At 38.3% G+C, this 24,738-nt stretch overlaps 1 protein-coding gene across 1 annotated transcript in view; it reads left to right on the top strand.

The window, feature by feature from the left end:
- Positions 1 to 24,738, top strand: part of si:dkey-246g23.2 (solute carrier family 66 member 2) — a 65,260-nt gene that overhangs the window by 22,688 nt on the left and 17,834 nt on the right. Inside the window, exon 4 of the mRNA XM_053500785.1 lies at positions 16,504 to 16,720. Within this exon, the coding sequence (XP_053356760.1) occupies positions 16,504 to 16,720 (217 nt within the window). The remainder of the gene's footprint in view (positions 1 to 16,503; positions 16,721 to 24,738) is intronic.

The following is a 24,738-nucleotide window of genomic DNA, read 5'->3' as shown; positions in this document are numbered from 1 at the left end:
GATCCTATAAGTAACATATTGCTCCACTAAAAGTGGAATTCCTCCATTTAAAATTTTCACCTGCGATTGAAACTACATGCATATTAACATAAACATCATGCCTTCAAATGTACAGTATTAGTCAAAAGGTTGGACACACCCTTTAATTCTACCGTCTTTTCTTGGTTTTTATTTCTTATAACATTATAAACCAAATGACAGTATGCAATCATCTTCTTTGAACAGTTGATTTGTAAACCTCATAGCGGCTCTAATCTGAGGTGCTGTCTGTTAATTTGTGATTTCTGAGGCTGGTAACTCTAGTTGAACTTCTCCTCTGCAGCAGAGGTAAGTCTTGGTCTTGCTTTCAGTTTCATCATGGTGCTTGATGGGTTTACAAATGCACTTGACAATACTGTTATGGCAAGAACTATTCCAGAACAGCTCTCTCCTCGTACTCTAAAGTATAAGTGCAAAGATTCATTATGGCTCTTATGTTATATTATTATTTTATTACTCATTTATGGTGAAGGCTATATTGTCACTCTGGGCACAGATATATTAATGTAAGGTCATTAAATTAGTGTGAACCTGATGTAGATCAACATCATCATAAGAAGTCAACATGTACAGTAAGTGAACAGTTTTCATTATGGAGATCTGATTGGCTGTACAATAATGATGAATAGGATTTTTTTTGGAATCGTTTTAATCCTTGATCATTGTATGTGGCCACCCTTCATTATCTAGAAAGAAATCTGTCTCTTTTAATAGTTTACTGTAATTACTGTAAAAAATACTTACTGTTACTTACTAAAATACTTACTATAAATAATTACTGTTCAATAGTAATACGATTGGTTATGATTCCTTATATGGCAATACTTCATATTAGATATGGGGAGAAAAATTTATTCTGTGATGTGTGGTTATTCTTTTGTTCATGTACTGGCACTCCAAAATTGATTTTATTTTATTTTTTAGTGGTAAAATGTTGCAGTTTCTCTATAATCCCACAGGTGGTGCTCTAAAGTATTAGCGCATCGGCAGGCAACAAGCATTCTGTGTGGCAGGAACAAAACATGTGCCAAGTTTGTTTAGGATTGTAAGAAATAAAATTAAATCTTATAAAATCACAATACAAATCGAATAGACACCTAAGTATCGTGATGATATTGTATCAGGTGGCCCCTCCTGATTCCCATCCCTACTTCCTATAGCCTGTGTCTGGACAGATATTCATTCCTCTTTTTTTTTTAATTTTTTTTTTATCTTAGATTTAACAGATGCATGTGACACATGCTGTTAACAAACGAGAGGGAACCTCCAGATGCTACACTATATGGACAAAAGCATTTGGCCAAACCTGCAATAACAATGTATCCATATACATATACTTCAATATGGAGTTGGTCCACCTCTTGTAACTATACCAGCTACCACTCTTTTTAGAAGGCTGTCCACAAGATTTTGGATTGTTTCTGTAGGAATTTTTGTCCATCCATTCAGTTCATCCCAATGGGAATTTTTTGTCCAAATAATGTATAATGTGTGCTTTATTTATGCGTGATGTGTATGAGTGTCTCTCAGCGTGGCAGACACATCACCAGACATCATCCCTCATTTTAAACCTAACAATTAAATAAAGCCATAGGTGAGTATTGTTGTCTGTTGCATTGATTTTGTAATGGTAACATTCCGTGTTCAATAGGTATATACCTCTAATAGATGCAACTAAAAGGTCTAAGCAAAGTAGACAATATAAAACGTGAACTGTTCCCTGATTAGTGCACACTGTAATTCGAAAAAAAATTTCCCCCATGCATGACAGCGAGCAAGAACCAACAACAACAACAACTGTATATATAGTACAGTGCAGTAGAATGCATGATATTTTACGTTGAAATGAGTTGAAATAAAAATCCCCAAGATAAAAATGTTTAGATAAAGTACAGTTTTAAAAAAAAGTATTTAAGGAATTACATTTACTTTTTTACTGTTTCATAGTAATGTGAACACACACAGTGTGACAGTAATATCCATAATATTTAGTAGCTGAATCCCTGTGCAGAAGAGCAGTGATAAAGGAGCGCTTGCTCTGTATGCAGCAGGAGGTTATTCTCAGTGAGATAAATGTATATCTATAAGCACACTTACTGTTAGACCAAATGGAACATGATTTCTAACATTCACACACATTTTTAGTAAGCAATTAAACATGAGAGAGTGGTGTGATATTGGTATCACCTTTACCATTCGTTTTAATTATCAACACTTCCTAAAGTGTTTTATTACTTTTATACAACAGCAATTTGTCAGTAATAAGATTTGTTTTTAATATTAAGGATAGAGTGAAACTATTTCCCTCCCTTTCCATAGTCACATTTACAGTAAAGTTGCATAACCTCTGTAAGGCAAGCTAGTCCTTATTTTGTTGTTGGTCTTTGAGCTACTCCACAGCGGACCACCCGGGCCACACACAAGCTTGGTACTGGTTTTACACTCGATGCCTTTTCTGGTGCAAACCTCTACCAACAATATTGCTTTGTTATAAAGCTCCGACACTGGAGAGCCCTTCTAAGTCAAATTTTTTCCTAACAGAAAACATATATATATATATATATATATATATATATATATATATATATTAAAAAAACACTTTTTCCCCACATTTTTTACCATGAGCCACCACTATACAGTCTTAGTGTAAGTTGGTATAAAAACCCATTTTAACAAGCACATTAATAAGTACCTGTGATTAGCTTCTCTGTTATTATACACTGTAGAAAATAAACCTTCTGAAGAATCAGGGGTAGCTCAGTGGTTAAGGCATTGGACTACGGTTTGGAAGATCCCAGGTTCAAACCCCACAACCATCAAGTTGCCACTGTTGGGCCCTTGAGCAAGGCCCTTAACCCTCAACTGCTCAAATGTATAATGAGATAAAAAAAAAAGTAAGTCGCTCTGGATAAGAGCGTCTGCCAAATGCCTAAATGTAAATCAGAATTAAGAACCCAGCAAAAAAAATTCTTGCAAACCGCTATTTTGTTCAAGCGTCTTCAACTTTGACTACAACACTCAATGTAGCGGGCAAGTCATGTGTTGAAAATGATTCCTCACATTTCCATGACCACACTTATAGAAATTGAGTACTGATATATGGATGTGCCATTTAGGTCATCAGTTGAGTTTATTTTATTGTCACATAACGATGCTGAGCCTAGTCCTGACCAACTGAAGCAACCCCAGACCATAACACTACCTCCAGAGGCATGTACATTGGGTGTTATAAATAATGGGTGCACCGCTTAATGTCTTTCCCTTCTTACCCTGATGCACCCATTGTCCTGGAGTAGGGTCAATCTAGACTCATCAGATCACATGACCATCCCATGATCCATTATCTTCAAAGTCCAATCTTCATGCTCTGTTGCAACTGAAGCCTTTTTCCGATTATTCTTACTAACAAGTGGTTTTCTCATGGCCACAGCTGTTTATTCCCAATCCTGAGAGTTCTCACCACATTTTGTTTGGGGAAGTGCTCTCACTTTCATGTTTAGAGGACCTCTAATCAAAGTCCTTCATCATTGTTTTCCAACCGCATTTCTTCTGCAAACTTGTTGATTCAGCATTATCCTTTCATAGTGTGTTGCACAGTTCTTAACCCAATTCCAGTGATTTAAATGCTTGCTGGATGTAGGACAATAACTCTTCTGAAAGGTTAACCCCTTTTTATTTTATTATATTGAATGACCCATCAGCCCACTACACCATTTCATCCTTAAAAACACTAATTAAACAATTCTACTGAGTGGTTTTCCTGTTATTTGGGAGATGGCTTTAGTGTGAAAAAACACACTTTTTAAATAGAATCAAGATGCTTGCTTTTAGTTTTACCATTAACAATGATATAGGTGAATACTCTGAGCACTAACCAGTCAGCTCTCCTTTTTTAAAACGGGCATAACAATGCTTAGCATAGTAAGAGCGTCCAGTTCTGTTCGTACTTTTGGGCAAACAGTAGGGATTGCGTGTAGTTCAGAAGTTCCTGGTTGGATTTGTTTAGTATGCATTATATTATTGCATTTATTGGTAGTAAGTTAACTCTGGCTTGCTTTGTCTCAAATTAATAAAATACTAATTATATTCTATCCATCCTGACTTACAGTTGTTCATCGTGTCCCTCGGAAGGAGAATAGCTTAATTAACATTCCACTCTGTTTAATGAAGCTGGTTGGGCTTAATTGTGAGTGATTATTCGGATATACTGCTTATTGACCCGTTTCCCGAACACCCTGGTGCTCAGCCAAGGGTGATCCTGCAGGCCAGAGATCAGCAGCATGTTGAAAATGCTCCACAATGATGTGTTGCTGCAACATTACATCAGTGACATGCTGTCAGAACTAACCAGGTTTCATGTGGAGACTCAACACAGGCTGTCCTGTGAGAATCCGTGGTGTTGCCACACTTCTTCATCTAGACATTCCTGCTATACCTCAGTTCTCCCAAATACTGTAAATCTTTAGAACTGTCCACATTTATTCAGATCGCGTTTTCATTTCGAAGGCTCTTAACAGGCTAATTATTTTTTTTTTTTTGCATAACATTTCTTTTAGGCCTCTTACTTTCTTGCATTCTGTTTAATATTCAGTGTTATTTAATAGAATCTAATGTAAATTTTTATTATGACCCATGGAAAAAAAAAAAAAACAATGTGTGTCTAGAATATGAATAATGAAATGGCACAATACGCAAACTACCACTCATCCCTGGGCTGAATATATTCATTGAGGTGCAGCAGTAGAGGTCATGCCAATGAAAAAAGAAACAGGGACTGTTGCATATGTATTCAGAGTGCACAGCGCCTGAGAGATCTAAGATTATACATATGTATGAGTTTTACTTTTAGTTCCAGAAACAGTAGATCTTTTAGTATCATTTGGCATCTTCTGTTACCAGTAATTGCATTATGTCGATAATTTAAAAACCATGAATTTTGAAGGGTGCAGTCTTCACTGTCAGTTGAATTTTATTTGTATAGACCTTATAACGATAGACATTGTCACAGAGCAGCTCCACAGAAATTTGGATGCAGATCTAGACCCCTAATGAGCAAGGCAGAGACGACAGGGGGAGCAAAAACTCCCCGAGACGACATGAGGAAGAAATCCTCTCAAAAGAAAACCTGTTCGTCTTCTCTGTGGCATAGCGTAGTGGAATTATTACAGTGGACTGTTGAAGAAATGTAGAAGGCAAATACTGACAGAATTTTCAGTATGATGGGTCAAACAAAAGTTCTATCAATGTTTATGTGCTGAAATATATCTTTGATTTGGCTTTATCAAAGTTTCTTGCCTTCACATTTGTATTCTGCATGTTATCTGAGTTCATATTAATGCTGCTGAGGTTGCCAGATTTTTTCTTTATGAAAGCAGCTGAGACTGGAGTTTTCAATAACGTCTAGACCTCTCCTAAAACTTTAATTACCATCATTGAACCTTTTGAGCGCAAGCACTTGCTTGCTTTTAGGCCAGAGAAATATTAAAGATAAACAGTATGGCCTAAAAATGGAAAAAGAGACAATAAGCAAGAAACAGTTTTAAAAAGAAAATTCAAGAACACTACTAAGGTGATGCATGAATGATAACATGACGAGCATTCCAAATTGCATATCAGCCACAACACTAGTACCACCGCTCAGTGAATTAAATAACATTGATTATCAATTATATACCAATAAACCAGTAATGGGTTCATGGGCACCCAAGGTTTGTCTATGCCTGTGGGTGCAAAGGTCAACCCGTCTGGTCCAATCCCACTGAAAAGCCAATATAGCACAAGCTGGTCAATACTGGCCACAGTAGATAAGTATCAAAAAACTTATGGCATTACAGTTTGCCACGGGTGGAGATAAGCAAAGAAGGTTGTTTATCTGGCCCTCAAAATTCTTAATACAACCAAGCATGGGATGCGCCAGGCATACAAATCTGATGCACAGCACCCAGCGTCCTGGTGCCAGACACCACAGTCCACCCACAGAGGTCTTATGAAGTAATGGCCCAAGAGTCCAACTTACACAATGAACTTAATGTTTTGGGATTTATGTTATTGCTGATCAGTGTCAACATCACAAGACACATGCATTAAATGATACAGATACAGAGATACAGATACAGAGTGTTTAGACTAACATTATATAACAGTCAGTTTCCACCAAGTAATCTGATGAGAGGCGTTCCAAGAGTGCTGATAAAGAGCGTAATGGCACCAGGATGTTTAATGTATCACTCTGTCATACTGTAGGTTTTGACAATCTCTAACTGTCAGTAGGTAGAATGAGTGAAAGTAGGTTGGTACAGTTCAGAGTAGTGGAAAGGAGAGAGTAGCTGCCTGCCAAAACCCACATTCAGAAACAGTCAAAAAAAGCACTTTCAGCAAGAAAACACATCTAATATCGTTATATCATCTTAAACAACTTTTGTTTTTTTTCATGGCTAACACAAGCTACAAAGCTAACTAGGTTCTGACACAAGGAGGAATCCCAAATCCCTCTTTAACCCTTGTGTATGAACAAAGGATTCTACAAACTAGATCACGCTGTTTGGGATTCAACTACGGTACCTTGAAGTTGCTCTTGATAGAAATGATATTTCATATGATATTCACCATATAGAGGATATTCTATAGCAAAAAAGTGAAAATATAAAGTAAATCTCATAAGTTTATCAGGACTGTTAAAGTATTTTTTCCATATTTTGGCTGGATAGGTAAGAATTTAAAACTTCTTTCACCTCTGTTTATTACACTTTTTGTAGGTTGCTGGTACTGAATATATGATGGGCTGTGATGGGCTGCTTCCTAGTGCCCATAGTATTACAGCCATGCTGATATTCAGTACAACAGTGCTCCCTCTCAAGTGATATTGCTTAATTAATTAATCAATTCTGTGTGATAGACTAATGTTATATGGACGTTAAGTCCAAAGGCAGAAAACCATCACCAGTCTTGGTTGATGTCTGAAGGTTGATAGTGCATGGGAAGATGCTTTCTGCACAACAATTCCTGTCAATTTGGTTCAACTCATCTAAATGGCTACCACCCTTGATATTCTACAGCTTATGAAATAGCACAGTACATTTGTTTTGTTGTATTTTTATATACAGAGTCAGTCAAAAAAAAAAAAAAATTCTTATACAAGTGTGTATAATTTTTTTTGTCTGACTCTGTATACAACATTTTATGCTTTTTCAGTTACTTTTGTTTAAATAAGATATTGATATCATTAATTCAGCATGCCAGCCAGTAAAGAGACCTTGCCTGTGTTTCTTGGGATGCGCTCATCTGCTAAGATTACAGCTCCCTGTAAGTGGGTCCATGAAACATTGAAGTTTTATCCATAATACATCTAGTTTTTAACATGCGCAGTAGCTTCCGTTAAGAAGCTGTCTCCTCAGATGGCCATTATGTGAATGGAATTAATAATAAATTAATAATGTCATGTTTATGTTTTTAATATTGTTTTTATGGTGCAACTATTGTTCAGTGTATTTTTTCTGCCTGAAACATTTTAATAGAACTTTGTATCCATACTATCCTTGTGGAAATAGAGCATCGGGATGAATCAGGAAGGTCCGGTGGGCATCAGCAGGCACCATTTAATCTGTATGCTAGCGTTGCATCCAAGGCGGTATTTACTGACTGCAAACTCCATCATACTTTATCATGAGGTGGACGTGTCTCATCATAAGTTATAGTCACTAAAGAACAAAAGAATATTGGAGCCATGACCTGACTTCTCAGTAAGTAACAGTGTGTTGGTGAGGGACCTGAGCGTATGTGACTTGGGTCATCATTTTGAGTTGCAAGTCACTTTTTTTTTCTTTTTTTTTATTTAACAACAACACTTGATTTCAAGCTGTTTGGGAAGTTTTATTGGTTTCAGATGAAATCAAGGCTCAGCCTTCATACCAGGTCAATATGTTTGTGAAACGTGCACAATAAATGTAGAGTGATAGCATGTTGTTTCTCCTGTCATTCTCTCCTCTCGTCCCACTTTCTCTTTCATTTCTTTTTTTATCTGTAGCAAAAAAGAGAAAAAACAATTAAACGAACTCCTCCGAGTTTGCAAGATAAAGTATCGTCTGTCTACATGACAAGAGCTTCACTCGTGTTTGATCAGATTTGTCTTTGTACATAAGTAGGTGTGGTTAGTGTGATATTAGCCTGTGATGTGACTCTTGACTGAAAAGTGTACTGTAAATGCTACCCTGTATCTAAATTTAAATGTTCTAATTTATGTAAATACTATCCAAAAATCCTTTTTCTTGGATGACAGTCAATATTTAAATGAGCACAGCTTGGCCAGAAGAGCAGGCAGGTATTTAAAGGAAAGTTTAGTCTTTGTACTTTTATAGCAGTGGAAAACTCAAACAGAAATCTGGTTCTGATTTCAAGTGACTCATGACTGAAGAGGTCACATGTAAGAATAAAGCTTTTTGAATTTTTATGTACATGAGAGGTGACTAAACATAGTTACATATTCTGAATGGGCAGCTCTATTTCTGGACCTGCAGCTTTTAATGCATTATTTATTACAGGCTCTGCCACTGGCCTGGTGTGTGTGTGTGTGTGTGTGTGTGTGTGTGTGTGCCCTCCTTAATCTAAAAAGCCAGTGCACCAGTGTTGGGCTGTAAATGTTAATGATAATCTTAACACATATGATTGAAGGGAGTGGATGCCACTAGTAGACTCTAAATTCTATGTCGGGTTATTTTTATACATTCTCGGGTCAGGTAGTTAGGTTGACGTGACCCAAACTGGGCTGATAATGAAAAGCACAGCATAGCGAATTAGGGACGTGGAAGTGAAAACAAACAAACAGTTGCTGGCAAGATTTGTTTTATGGAATTTGTCTGCAGTTGCAAGAAATTGCTGTTGTTCATGTTTAACTTAATTTCGAATATAATTGAACCTTTTAAAATTATGCAGACCATGATATTTTTAGTTTTTTAGTTTGATAGCTGGTTTTAGAGGAATGAAGGTTGCTAGCTAACATTGTTTGAGGAGAAAATATAGCAGAAGTTGGCTTCCTCTAAAAGGGACAAATGTAGCGTACTGTAGCTCAATCTAATTCTAATCACTAATCATTTAAAAATGTACAGTATGGTGCAAAGGTCTTGAGCCTTTAATATTAGGTTCAACTAAATAAAATTAGATTAAATTAAAGAAATAGGAACAGTGCTTAAAGATACAATAAAAAAATTAGAGGATTAGGTAACAACCTCAGCATCACCAGTATATTAATCATCAGCCTGATCATCTGTCATCATCTGCACCTGGTTCACATTGGTTCATGCCTTAAATTAGATTTGTTTTTTTTTTTATGCATGAATAATTCATAGGTCACTGTGTGGCTTAACAAACAAAAACATTTCTCCGAAACTGGTCAGGTACAGGGAGCAGACTGAAAATGAGAGACAAAATCTTGCCAATAATGCGAGGCAAAAAAAGGCCCTTCGGGAAGCCTGGAGAACAATTTCTCAAGACTACATTAAAAATACAAGAAAGTATGACTCTTTGAAAGCAAAATAGGAAGAAATAAGGGATGACTTAAGGTTTTTACACAGTACTGTACACCAATTATTATACTGAGTTACCACGTTTTAGTATATTAAGGTTTTCTCTTTTACACTTGCATATCTATAGCCTTAGCAATGTAGTTTTTTGGTATGTTTATTTTTATGTTTCGAGGTGCTTACATTAATATGATAGTTTAAGATCTAGTAGTTCATTATTTAGTGGAAACTATGACTAACTTGGAAAGTCCCAGGTTCAAATCCCACTACCACCTGTTGGGCCCTTGAGCAAGGCCCTAAACCCACAACTGCTCAGATGTATAATAAGATTTTTTTTTTTTTATGTGAGTCGCTCTGGATAAGGGCATCTGCCAAATGCCTAAATGTAAAATGTAAATGTAATATTTAATATCAAAATAATTTAATTTCCACATGCACAGTGCAAAAAATCTCATATGTTGGGGACTAAACAGCTGAGCCAATCTCGCCATATGAACCATGTTGGAGAGACTAATCAGTAAAAAAGGCTTTAATTTGCTAGGGAGCATAAAGATGGGCTCTTCGAGCAATGGAAAAAAACATCATGTCTGATGAGTCCAGATTGACCCTATTCCAGAGCAATAGGTGCATCATGGTAAGAAGGGAAGCACATGAAGCGATGCATCCATCATGTGTAGTGCCCATTGTACAAGCATTTGGAGGCAGTGTTATAATCTGGAGTTTCTTCAGTTGGTCAGGTCTAGACTTAGCAATGTTTTGTGGTGAAATGAAGTCAGCTGGTGAACTAAATGCACTGAGTGACCAAGGTATTACTTCAAAAGATTTTTTTTTCCTACCTCGATGGCACAGGCAAATTCAAAGACTCAAATTGTGTACTGTAAGAGGAAACAAACAAAGTGCATGAGAAATCATTTTCAAACATGAACTGGCCATCACATTGTGTGCAGTAATCAAAGCTAGAAGCGTGTGAGTGTGTGATGATTTTTTATTTTTTTATTTGGCTGGGCAATGTATTTCAAGGTTATCTCAAGCATGCAAATTAGTAACAAGAAGGACAAGACTTGTTGGCGGCAGATGCACCCATTGGCATTGAGTTAAAAAATATCTTGTTGTTAATGTTCAGTCAAGACGTTCATCTTGTTGAACGCTGGATGTTAACCTGGCTGGATGTTAACTTATGCTGGGTTAATCTATACTGGAGCCAGCACTGGTTTTCCAGATCGCCCCGAATTGGGTTATTTTTAGACAAACTATTTTAGAGTGTACTGATTTCAACTGTAAGAAGTTCTATACCTTAGAAATCACCAACAGAGAAATGATTGGCTAACAGCTCCAGGCCTAAGCTGTGCAGTATTGCACAGTCAGAGCTCGTAGAGTCTGGCTAAGTTTGTGGATAAGGGTGACGAACCCTGATTGTTGTTCTCATGCTTGTCACTCTTAAGACATCCGTCTGCCCTGTGCTTTTCCAGCTGAGATTGACATGCCCTACAGAGCAGCGTGAACTGAAAACCTGGACTTCTGTGGGCTCCCAAGGCCAGTAGATGAATGACAGAACTATTGGCTCTGACAGCTTTGCTGACGACAATTGAAAAAAGTCTCTTATGTCAAGATATTGAGGTGGGAGCCCTGTCAGTGATTGGACTATTTGATCTGTAGATGGCTGAGAAGAGAAAACTTTGCTTACCTTCATGCACTTTATGTTTGTTTGAAGTGTGTCTTGTTCACAGCAGAGCTCTGAGCTTGCAAGCCAGACTGGAATACCTCCAAAAAGCCCTCAGGCTCAAAGGTAATTGGGGGCACAGGTAGAAAAGGCCATTGAGAAAAAGGGCAAAGAGGACCAGGAGCAAAACAAAAGAGAAAATAAAGTTATATTTGCTTTAACTGAGCAAGTGAGTAAAATTTATGGTTACTAGAAGTCGGATCATACGCAGACCAGATAAAATATTCTGGCTGTCCTTAGTAACTTATGATGAACCGGTTGCCCTAGCTTGTCTCAAATTGACCCATGAAAAAAAAAAAGGATGTTATTTTAAGTAGATCGTTGTTCCTGATCTGCCCCTGAATACATTCTTCTTTTAGACATATTACGTTTTTATTATTTAATTGATTTTAATATTCTGTCTACATAAATGTCTTTTGGGAAGCAGAAAACTAAAAGCTTAAAAAATGCTTTGTGCAAAACCAATCTAAAATCCATGACTATTACTGAAGGCCAGACACTGTCTGCATCTTTTCCAAGGAGTAATAAAAATGCCTTAAATTGCTTTTAAATTTGTTTTGTTTAAATACATTTATTTAGTTTCTCCAATTTATGCTATGCAGTAATGGATGGGCTTCAGAAAAATAACCAATATTTTACAACAAATAAAATGGTGTCCTGGGTACGCCGCTCTCATCTATTATGCACAGCAGTATGGAACAGTTGTAATGAAAGTTGTAGCTCAGAATTAAGTACCCTCTCAAATAACTTTCAATAACTACACACTTTGTCTACTGTAGGTATATTGTAAAACACTTTTGGAGTTTCTATATGCAGTGGAACCTTGGATTACGAGAATTCGTTCCGAAGCTCGTGTTCCAAAACACTTGTAAACTAAATTTAATTTTTCCATAACAAATAATGGAAATTCAAATGATTCAGTCCACATCCCCCAAAAAATAAAACAAATTAACCTGCACTTTTACTTTTTAAAAAGTAAAAATAAATCCCGACGGATAAGTGTTTCCGTTTGTGCACGAAGGCGCTGTGTGTGTGTGTGTTTGAGGCTAGAGTAAGAGGAGACTTTGCTTTCATGCAGACACACACATACAGTACATACACACACACACACACACATTAACGGAAAGACTTTTTTGTCGGAAAAAATAGCAAGGAACATTGTGATGACACTTGTGTGGAGGGCATACTAACGGAATCACTGCTGTAAAGTAAAACTAACAAAAAAATTTACCGGCACTTTACCTTTGAAAAGAATCGCGACAGAGCAGTGTTTGTGTGTAGAGCAGAGTTTGTGTCTGTGTTTGCAAAGCACCCTCTCTCTCTGTGTTTGTGTTTGTTCACATACACACGCACACACACACACTAAAGGAGCGAGAGAAAGAGTATGAACTGGCATGGTGTCAAATTACCTGCGCGCACACACATAACGTCACATGGATTTTTACCTCTAACGAGATTTTCATTTGCTTTACACGCGCACACACACGTGTTATAAGAAACAGTACGCGCGCGCTATACACATGCGCTTTCAAGGTGGCGTTAAAAAACGAACATAAACCTCATGGTGTGGTTATGACACTTTCTCAACCTCAGCTACATCATTCCAGTTTTAAGTAAAGCCTTTTCTCCTCAGTTTAGGGTCTTGTTTAAATTGTTAGCTCAAATCAGGCACATTTTTGGCATATCCAGATTATAATCAGTTTGGAATCACATTGCTTTCATGTACCCTTAATAGTTAAAAAAAAAAGCAGATATAAGTCAAGTCACTCAGCGTCACTCGCAACGTGACGTGAAGGTTCAAGTCTACACGTGGTATTGACATGTATCCTTGGTTGGAAGATAAGCAGAAAGACAATGGAAGAAATGGAGATGGAAAACCACAGTTAAGCCAGCCCCTTTTTCTGAAAGCACAGTTAGTTTAAGGTAATTATAGGGCCTGGCTTTTACATACTTAGCAGTAATAGTGCCGAAATTGTTTACTTTTTTCAACTTTCTAAAGCATAACAACTTAACTTTCTACAGAGCTGCTGGCAGTATGGAAGTGGAGAAGAGTAGCGCTTGGACGGAGGATAAAGACAAATGTCATGATTCACCCCCCAAAAGTGTTTTGGGGGATGCATCAGTATAGGCAAAGCTAGAGGGAATGTACTTTATAGAAACAGGACACTTCAAATATCAGTTTGGACAGACAGTTCCGAAGATAAAATTAATCTGAACAAGGCCTTAGTTATGGCCAGTTCCCACCCATGTACAGGGCAGTCCTCCAGTATCACACCGTGACACTAGCTTATCACATCTTTTCGAACTACTGCTCATGCAATATTAGGAGATAACTATCTACTAGAAATGGTGAAAAAAAGGTTCTATATTCACGTATTGCCAGACTATTTTAAAATTTATGTTTTTAAATTTTTTTTTATATGTTTGCAAGGTATTAAAATTACCATTTCTCTATAATCCTACAGATTGCACACTCTAAACTATCCGCACATTGGCAGGCAGTACAGCATCCTGTAAATTATAATACAAATGAAATCTGTAGCTACAAATAGTAAAAAAAAAAAGAATATATATATATATATTATATGATATATTACATTAGGATTCCCATCCCTTCTTTCCACTCCTGTCTGCTTGCATGATGTCACAGATATGCCCATGATGTACTAGTGTTGCTGTGATTGACTTGAAAGTACAAGTATACTACAGTTCTCTCCCTTAAGCACGGCCAGTTTTGCTCTCTAGGATGATGTATGGATGGTGGCAGCATCAGCACATCCCTGGATGATGGGGGTTAATGCTTTTGTGATGTACCACTCGGGAACTATGTCCATTTTATATACACTTTTGATATCTGTTCATGGCGCAGCTCAGTGGCATTTAAGGTAGTGTGGGTATCTCAGAGTTCTAGGGTCCAGTGTTCAGAGTTCTACTGATGTCCATCTAAGATTCCCAGGAGCTCTCTGGATTCTTTCCACCTCTTAAAAAAAAAAAAAAAAAAAAAAACATGCCCGCTGGTGGCTTGGCTAGTGAGAATACCTCTGTATTTTGGTAATAACGGATGTAACAGGAGTGACATGAGTTTATCATAAACAAATGCTTGTCTTAAAATGCTTTTGAGATCATTGCTTTGACGAAATGATAAATGCTGTGCACACACACTTACATCTGACGGATCCTAAAAGGAACATTTGAGGTCTTTTTTATTTATTTATTTATTTATTTTTTTTAGAATATATAGGAAAGTATTTTTCCTTATGAGGACAAGACAAATGTCCCCATTGTCCTTCAAAAAGCCTGTAGATCCTGATTTCAAAATTAATCTCATAAACATTCTGAAAAAAAAGGAAGATTTAACCATTTTGCTCTCAGGAAATGGCTGATATGGATGTATTTTCCAGATCGTTTAAAGTCATTTTGCTCACTAAGTGAAAGGAAGGAAAGCACAAGGTAAGTGCCTCCGGTCTCTTATCATAGCGTCTGCTGTCGTCAGCTAGTTTTATGTTCTGACTCCAAGTGAAATGGAGCTTTTCGTTTGTCATCGGGTTGCTGAGGTGGTAAATTTGTGCAGATCACTTACATGCACAGGTGAAAATGTAAGACTGCGCAAATCTGCCAAAATTCCCATCCAGTTCCTAATCCAATCCTATCAGATTCAGCATCAGTCACTGCACATTGTGAGACACAGTGTGTGGTCTCGCCTTGTGTGATCTTTTTCTCTGCTGTGATCTTTATTCATTTATTTTTTTTGTTTACATGTTCTCCTATCTCTCCTCGCTCGTTTTCAAGGTCATCCCGAGGAGGCCCGGGCTCCCTTTGTTTTCTTTTAAACTGCGCCGCTTATCCGATTCCCAAGGCACGGATCACATCTCTTTTGTTTCTCTGCTGCTTGTGTTTCACACACTACAGACACAAAAGTGTACGAAATCCCCGTGAACAGAACGCCAGGGAACAGAATGGATGTGCTCTTGTTTAACAATCAATTCTTCCCTATCACTGCCAGTATGTTCTGGCTCAGGCTGAAAAATCAGTGAATAAGAGAAGCAGGAATTCATAGATCAGGGCAGGATGTAGGGATGTCGTACACGACTGTGATAAGTAGAGTGTAAACGACTTGTGAGAATCAGATCACGGTAGCAGTTAAAGAGATCCAGTATCTGTGCTCTAATTTGTTTGCATTTAAACATAATAAATTTGGGCTGTAATTACTGTATGGTACTGCCCTTTTTTCTTTTTTTTTGCTTGCGCACACACACACACACACACACATAAAATTAAGGTCATGATATTACACCATGCAATGTGACTTTATTTGACTTTTATTTTAATACATTCTTATTGTAGTAAGTGTTGTACTGTATTGAGTTTTGTTTTAGAATAAATGCAGTTGTTATTTAATATGTAAGACATATTTACTCAGAGAGAAAGGAAACACTTCATTATAGCAACCTACAGTTTATGTTCTCCTTATACTACAGTGCTGGTGAATTCTCTAATTTGAATGCTCAAAAAGGTGGGATTTTTTTTTTTACATGTATGACTGCTGCCGTGCAATTTTAATGTATTATTATTTTAAAAATATTAATATTATTATGTATTTAGTAACAGGTAATTCACTTGGATTTAGTACTGTGTTATAAGCTTGTTTTTGTTTAACGAATTTGGAAAAAACAGAAGTTGTTTATTTAAGGTTTGTTGTTTCTTGGTAACATAACAAGATAATCCGTTTAGTTTTTTTTTCAAGCATTAAATCATAGGTAGACCTGATGAGGGAATGAATGTTTGCAATGATAATGTAATAGATGACAGGATGCAACTTTTTTGTGGAGAATATGAATTGTAAATGATGCTAAAAATTTTATTTGCATTTGGATAGTAAAACTACTTTTTTTTTGGATGAAAACAATAAATATTCAACTTCTCAATGTTTGAACAGTTAAAAACATAACACGTTTTTTTATGTTTTGTGTGTTTAACAGATGTAGGAAGGTCATCAATATGGAGCTTAAATTAAAACAAAATCCAAAAATTATGCCGAAAAATTTATCTCAATCATAAAATCACCCATACAGTATGATATTGACAATATGATATGATAATAATCATGTTTTGCTAGAGGCACATGCTGATATTGTACTATATTGTACAGTATTAAGTTGTTTTTAACATTTTGTCACGAATATAAACATAATGTACATAATGGTTTCCTGTTCTTTCTTACTTTCACAGACCTGGATGTTCGGTATTTTTGGAGATGGAGTGTTTTCGAGGACTACTTGCTGTTCTGTTTCGGTTTTACGATGCTGTGTGCCTTCCTCACACTCTTCTTCCTGGACTGGGCGGTGTTCGTGGAGTCTCTGGGCTCACTGGCCATGCTGTTCGAGGCCATGTTGGGTCTGCCCCAGCTGTTACAGAACTACAACAACGGCTCCACCCGAGGCATGAGGTCAGACAATCCTCTGTGATCCTGTCAGTTCTGTGAAGTTGCCTGAAGTTATTTAATCACTGTCTAGGAAAAAAATCACTAGAGTAAAATGCACCTCTCTGTCACGTTCTTAAAGCTCTGGCTGTTGCTGAGAAAGTTATTATTTTTCTTTCTGTATTTATTGAGAGAAGGCGAGAGCACGAGACTAAACTACAGTTCTGAAATTATGGCAAAGACTGCTTTCACACTGCGGGTCCACTTGACCTCAAAGTCCGGTACATTTACATAATGTGAACACCCCATGCTGTGCCTGGGCACAAATCAGCGTACCATGTCAGGTTCACCGGAGATGGCTTTACAGTAGGCACGATTGCTATGTACCATGCCCAGGTATGCTTGCTCTCCTTTCCCTTCTCTCCCGCTTGTCCAACATTTACATTAGTATGATTGTTTCGTACCCAAGAAAAGTTGTATATTTATGCTTCCTAATTAGTTGGCGACAGTGTGTTCCTTGTTGGTTTGTGAACCATAAATAAACACCATAAAAGAGAAGAAGAGTACAGTAAGTCTCGATTTCGGATTCGTTCGTAAGTCTGACGAGGGAAGTCTTAAACACCTTTGACACAAATACTGTATACAATGTAAAGCTTAAAAAAACAGGTTTGATGTTTTTGTTTCGCATTATATTCTTGCCAGACTATGCCTTCAAAGCGCGAGGAAAATCCCAGTGACGCAGCAGGGTCAGTTGACTTCGTTTAAAGGGAGCCCTGAACGACGTTAGGGAAGAACAATACTACATGATTGAGGCTGTTGCTGACTATAAACTCTGTCTTGTGGATTTTCCGAAATTAGGATTATTCATCATCGGGACACCTTTACAGGACTGCCATTTTCTGTCATCCTGATCCCGGACTGATTCATTGAAACCGGCAGAGCCGAATTCTCCCACACCCCTACATGTGCACACACACATACAATAGACTAGACTTTTAGACAACCTAAATGCATGGCTTTCTTCATTATTAGCTACAGCTGGATAGTTCAGAGGATGAGATCAGCACATGTTGCATGGAGATATCATAGGTGAGTGCATTGTACTCTGATCTGTGTCTGGGCAAAATACAGCATGTTCACATTACATTGGAACCATGGTACCTGCGGGTACCGTGGTACCTGCGGGTACAGGGCCAGGGGTAGTTCAGTAGATAAGGCATTGGACTATGGTTCAGAAGATCCCAGGTTCAAACCCCACAACCACCAAGTTGCCACTGTTGGGCCCTTGAGCAAGGCCCTTAACCCTCAACTGCTCAGATGTATAATAAGATAAAAATGTAAGTCGCTCTGGATAAGAGCGTCTGAAAATTGCCTAAATGTAAATGTACAGTGGTCTGCAATTTTTTTAAAAGACAGGCAAAAATTTTAAATAAAGTTATCATTAGCGACAAAATAAGACTATGAGACACAAAATAAGAATTCCAGAATATCACACTGTAGGATTTTTAATACATTTATTGGTAAATTCCTCAGTAAAATAAGTATTTGGTCACCTACAAACAAGCAAGATTTCTTGCTTGTAACTTCTTCTTTAAGAGGCTCCTCTGTCCTTCACTCTTTACCTACCTGTATTAATGGCATCTGTTTGAACTCGTTATCAGTATAAAAGACACCTGTACACAACCTCAAACAGTCACACTCCAAACTCCACTGTGGCCAAGACCAAAGAGCTGTCAAAGGACACCAGAAACAAAAGTGTAGACCTACACCAGACCAGGCTCTGCAATAGGTAAGCAGCTTGGTGTGAAGAAATCAACTGTGGGAGCAATTATTAGAAAATGGAAGACATACAAGACCATACAAGACCACTGTCTCAACTCACCTCGATCTGGGGCTCCACGCAAGATCTCACCCCATGGGGTCAAAATTATCACAAGAGCTGTGAGCAAACTAAATGTAATTGATGGCTGACTAAATACTTTTTTGCCCCACTGTAAGAGCAATTGTGGGTAATTGTCTCCCATGCTTGGGCTTAGTGTGTCATTTGTATATTCAACATCCATGCACACATATATTGTTTAATATAACCCTGACCATGTGTGCGTGCGTTGAAAACATTTTATTTTGTGTTTCTACGTGTATGTGTAGATTTGTGTGTGTGTGTGAAAGTCATCCTACACAGTAGCCCTCTTTCTCCTCCTCTCCTTTCTCTGGTTTTGTCAGCAAGCTGGTATGTGTGTCCGTGTGTGTGTCCGTGTGTGTGTGTGTGTCCGTGTGTGTGTCCGTGTGTGTGTCCGTGTGTGTGTCCGTGTGTGTGTCCGTGTGTGTGTCCGTGTGTGTGTGTGTCCGTGTGTGTCCGTGTGTGTCTGTGTCCGTGTGTGTGTGTGTGTCCGTGTGTGTGTGTGTGTCCGTGTGTGTGTGTGTGTCCGTGTGTGTGTGTGTGTCCGTGTGTGTGTGTGTGTCCGTGTGTGTGTGTGTGTGTGTGTCCGTGTGTGTGTGTGTGTGTCCGTGTGTGTGTGTGTGTGTCCGTGTGTGTGTGTGTGTCCGTGTGTGTGTGTGTGTCCGTGTGTGTGTGTGTGTCCGTGTCCGTGTGTGTGTCCGTGTGTGTGTCCGTGTGTGTGTGTGTGTGTGTGTGTGTGTGTAAAAAAGTTGCAACACTAAACATTAGCCCATTCCTCCTTCTCTCCTCTCAATTACTACAGCCACAATTTCTTTCAAAGTGCAGGTTTTTTGTTTTATTTTTACTTTTATGTTTTGTACTAAGGATTTTTATATGAATGTTTTTGGGTTGTGGAACAAATCGTCAGAGTTTCCATTTTTTTTCTTATGGAGGAAATTAGCTTTGATATACAAGTGCATTGATATACAAGTGCTTTGATATACAAATTCACTTTCGGAACGAATTATGCTCGGAATTCAAGGTTTAACTATACTGGGATTGTCTGGGATTGTAGTGTGAAAACACATTTACAGTCTCTGATATTGCTTTGGTTTGTGCAGCTGATAGAGTACGAAGACATGGAAGAGGGTGGATCTTAACATTTTCTCCAATATATCAATATAATTAGGCATTGTGCAAAGGTTGATGTGCCTGTATACTTGTCTTTTGTTTATTGGTGTCTCGCAAACCAACTAGTGTACTTGGGTTACAGAACAATGTCGCTAATCTCAAGGCTGGCCAGCAGGGAAGAGATGAGTGGGGGGAACAGGGATAGCTAGTACAAATCAATCTAGTGTGAAAGCAGCCTTAATCTTGGGTCTCCTCCTTCATCATCATGTTCTAGACCAAACTGTTCCAGACTCTGCTTTGTGTATTGTGCTTAATGTGGCAATTTCAAGGATAACAATGTGGCACGTCAATCATATTTTCACGTCTTTTCAGTGAAAGTAGTTTTAAAATGTTCTTTGGAATAGTACCTATTGTTGAGGAGAGATAAATCGTTTCTGATTTTGTTTGAGTGGAGACGTTAAATCCATGTGCGTAACGTTTTGTCATTTATACCTTGTACATAATTTCTGCCAATTTTCTTTTCTGAAGTCATTGCTGTAATTTAGGCTGAGAGGAAAATGAAAGGAATTCCTGAAAATTCCTGTCATTAGCTCTAACAGCACTTATTGATTCATTTATGGTACACTGACTGAAACAGCATTTGCACGCTTCATCCCATATATCTCATTCTAACACTCTGCCTCCCTCAATGCATTCAGATTGAGACACATATACTGTAAAAACAGCACTTTAGCTGGTATGCATTAGTGGCCATTGACACCTCTGGCCATGCTAAAATTACATCACGGGGCAAAATGTTACACTCACTGCCAGTGACGCGTTGATTGCATTGGTTTAAAAAGATAAATTCCCACAGGAAGCACATTTATATTAGCTCCGGTCCTTCCATGCCTAAACGACACTCACAGGCTTTAATTTGGCTTGCAAAGTGCAGCCTGGAGCGTCTGCCCCTGTCATCCCCATACAGCTGAGCAACGGATGAGAGGAGACACAGAGGAGCATGGGAGAGATGGGCTGAACTAAGCTCCACTGCTGCTTCCTTGCCTCTCTGTGCGTCTGATATACTCCTGGGACATTAACTTAAATCATAAACACAAACTTTAACTTTCACAGGCACTCCTTCAGCGAGGTCATTTTTGTATTCAGGTGAAGCCTTAGGGACTGCCAGTGCTCGCTTCAGCAGTGCTAATAAAGTGCTCTTTTACTAATTAAGATCGTTGCTTGACCTTTATATGTAATGTGATTCACCATGTATGATTTTGACTTTGCCAAAATAATAAAGTAGGCACTGCTGCTGAATGGGTGATCATTAGAGATTGATTGTGTATGTGTACAGAAGAGACAGAAGTTTGTTCGTAGATAGTACTTTACTGTATATGAGAATGTGATAAAAGAGTGCCGATATCTGTGTATCTTTAGAACATGGGTTTTATGGGTGGTGGACACGGTTCAATTTACATAATGGTCATGTTACATTGCATACACAGTATGTAAACACCGCAATATGGTAACACAGACTTGTCTTTAGCTTACAGTGATACACCTGATTTTACAAATATAAAGCTCTAAATTCAGGATTGCACCATGGGCCCTGAAGCACTGAGACTACAACGCTATCCTCTGTGCCACCATGCCATCCGTCCCATACCACCTCCTGGATTCCCAAATTTAAGTTTCCCATTCTGCCTTTGTTTTTATTTCCAGGCCTTTTCTCTATGCCTATCCTGTCATGTATCCTATTCTGTTCTGTGTGAATGTCTTGATCATTTTCTCTATTTCGACTCTGTTGTGTCTTAGTATTTGATAATGCCTTGTCAGAAGTAGCATGCTTGTGTTACTTTTGGTTAGTTTGTTTTTTTCTACTTTTGATTCTACCCATTCATCCATGAGAAAACCGGAGTACCTAGAGGAAACCCATCAAGCACAGGGAGAAAATGTTATCTCCATGCACAAATTGCAGAGACAAGATTTAAACCCCCAACCCCCCAAAAGTCACTGCGCTGCCTTGTTTTGATTCATGCCTGCTTCATTAGTTGATGAATATTGATTATACTTGCTTGTTGTCACCTTCATGTGTGTTAATCTTCCTCGCAGACCTTGGAATAGCTGAAGTAATACAGTTTGTGTCCTTGATTCACCAACATGCCATAGTTGGTCATAGAAAATAGTACAAGCTAGCTAGCAAATTGTATTGTTTTTTTCCATAGTTTTGTTATTTGGCCAGTTTGTGCCTCATAGCCCAGGGGTGTTTAACTCCAGTCTAGCACAGGTTGGTGATTTTTCTGCCACACAGCTAATTTAACTAATCTGTTAATTGGCAGTTTTAGTGGGTGTTTGCAAGTTTTGGAATTTTACATACTGTGATCCACACTGGCCCTCCAGGAGTGGATTTGAACACTAGTGCCCTAGCCATTTGTCCTATCATTTGCAAACTATCCCTTGGAGTTCCAAATCACATTAAGCCATACGCTGTATTTTTAGATGCTATGTCATAGTGCATCATACATTACCAGTCTAAAGTTTGGACACACCTTTCAGGTCCTTTGTTCATTCAGATTTTTATTTCTTTTTACTTTGTAAAACAAAACTTAAAGATATTGTTGCATATTTTGGATGCCTTTAAACCGTCGATATTGAAATGTATCTGCTACTTATCCTCTGCAAACCCTTCATAACGACTCTAATTTGAGGTGATGTTTGTTAATTGGTGATTTTTAAGGCTGGTAACTCTAAATTAACTTTTCCTCGACAGCAGAGGTAGGTCTTGGTCCTGGCTTCCTGGGATGGTCTTTATGAGAGTCAGTTTCATCATGGGTGCTTGATGTGTTTTGCAACTGCAGTAAACAATACTGTTCTTGCAAGAACTATTCCAGGACAGCTAACCTTATTGTCTTAAAATAACAACTGACGTTGTCGTTGTTTTTGTTACTTAATTACCTAATGGAAGAAAGTAAGTTAAGAAGGGTCTGTCGGCCTCCGAGTGGCGCAGTGGTAAAGTATTCGCCCTATCATCCGCAGATCGCTAGTTCGGGTTCCGGGTGATGCTGTTACCTCTCACAGCCGGAGGTCTCTTGAGAGCTCTTTCAGCGGAGAGGGATAAGAGGTACTTAGTGCTCCCACATTAATCACGGCTCTACGCCGTCTGTGAGCTTGTGCACGCGGAGGGAGCGGATAGCACTGTCCTCCAAGTGTGTTACGCCGCCCCCAATGGCAGTTAAAAAAAAAGAGGTTGGCTGGTGTCATGTGGTTTGGAGGAACCACGTGACAGCCCTCGGCCATCCTGGCTGACTGGTAGTAAGTAGCCTTAATGTGGGAGCCTCCCCTTTGTGACGGGAAGGAATTGGACACAACTAAATTAGGGAGAAAATCAGGAAAATATATAATAAAAAAAAAGAATAAAAATGTTCATACACTCCACCCTGCAGATACATCCCTAGTTTTTGTGGGAATTTGTTATGGGATCAGGTTGCTAGCTCAATGCCCCATTGTATCTGTTTAAGATACATAAAAATGGTCCTATACTCAAGATACATAAAAATGGTTCTATACTCAATGGTGTGCATGGAGTATAGAAGTATAATAGATAGACAAAATGAAAAATGTGCAACGTTTAAACTATACCACATATACACACTTTTTTTTTCTATCTGCAAGTAGTTGTTCCATTATAGTTTCTGTATATTAGCGAGGGACTTTGAAACAGAAACATAATTCAGTGTTCTCAAAAATCAGCTATAACTCAGTGCATTGGCCTTGTAATCACACATGCAATGCTGCGTTGCCAGCTCCACACTGCCAGCTCCATTCATGCTCATATATTCTATTATGGGACACCGAAGCAAAGATTGTCCGCTGCTTCACTTTATGCCTTTGAGCTAGATGATTATTGGACCGGCAGAATTTATACAATCCCCAGGATTCTCGTAGGATTCTCTAAAATTGCCTGTCTTCATTCCTTTATTATCTGACTGACAGATAGATAAGAATTGCATCTTTTTTTTTTTTTTCCTCAAAGCCATTTTCACCAAATTATTTTTTATGTTTATTGACAGAGATGTGGCTGTTCTTAGAGGGAGAAAAAAGCCTAGTGTGTATCTGTACGTGTGTTTCTGTGACAGATGATGACAGACGTTAATGGTGCAGGCATCCAGTGACGAGCTGTCTCATCTCTCCCTCATCGAATGTCTTGATAGTTTCTGACAGGGTCTTTTAATGTGCCCTTTTTTTTTTTTTTTTGGAGAAAGATTGCTTTCTCACGAGCCCTGTGGCGTCCATGCATTGGTGTGAATTAGCTTCCTGCCCTGATGTGCTTTGGACTTGTTCTGAGGTGAAGGTGTAAAGACACAGAGTATACAGACTCTCACCCTTACAGCTAGCCATTTTATCCTCTGTCTGCCTGAAATATTAGCCCACGAGCGAAGCAACCTCGATTAATCATGGTGGACGGCTTTGCTGTACAGTTGATCAGCGTCTCTAGAGGAGCTTTTTCGCTCTGAATTCATTCGCTCCGATGAAATATTTTTAAATGAAACTTAGCAGCGTGACTCGCCGCTGCTGAGGCGCTTCACATTCATTAGCAGCTCTGCGGTCATGTGCAGCACCGCTTACTTGCACTTCCTTTCTTCCATACAGATGCAATCCTGATGTAGCAGGAGAATTTATAAGGACGTCCAGGCCAAAATCTGAAACGTATCATTTTTCTACATTACCCAAGATGTATGTTGAGCTGTCATAATGGTAGTAGATCTTTAGGTGCTATTAGTTCTTTATATAAAGCGCTCTAGTTTGTTAGTCCATTCACCTGTCTCCCTTTCTCATCTGTACCTTCTGCTTTAACAGATAAGGTTCCAAACCATCACCCCATTTGCTAAAAATTAATAAAATCCTAGGAAAAAAAATTGAAACACAGTAAAGTGTTCAAGTCTAGTTTAATGACGGAATTTCCATTTCCGTTGGAAAAACTAGAAGTAAACTTTTTGGAATCTACGGTGAGTCAGCATAAAAACTGTTTGCTGGTTTTGTAAGGGCTTTTTTT

Source organism: Clarias gariepinus, chromosome 7 (genome assembly GCF_024256425.1).
Source record: "Clarias gariepinus isolate MV-2021 ecotype Netherlands chromosome 7, CGAR_prim_01v2, whole genome shotgun sequence".
In the NCBI taxonomy this organism is placed as follows: Eukaryota; Metazoa; Chordata; class Actinopteri; order Siluriformes; family Clariidae; genus Clarias; species Clarias gariepinus.
Note: the sequence above shows the minus strand (reverse complement) of the source record. Positions and strands in the feature narration are given on the sequence as shown.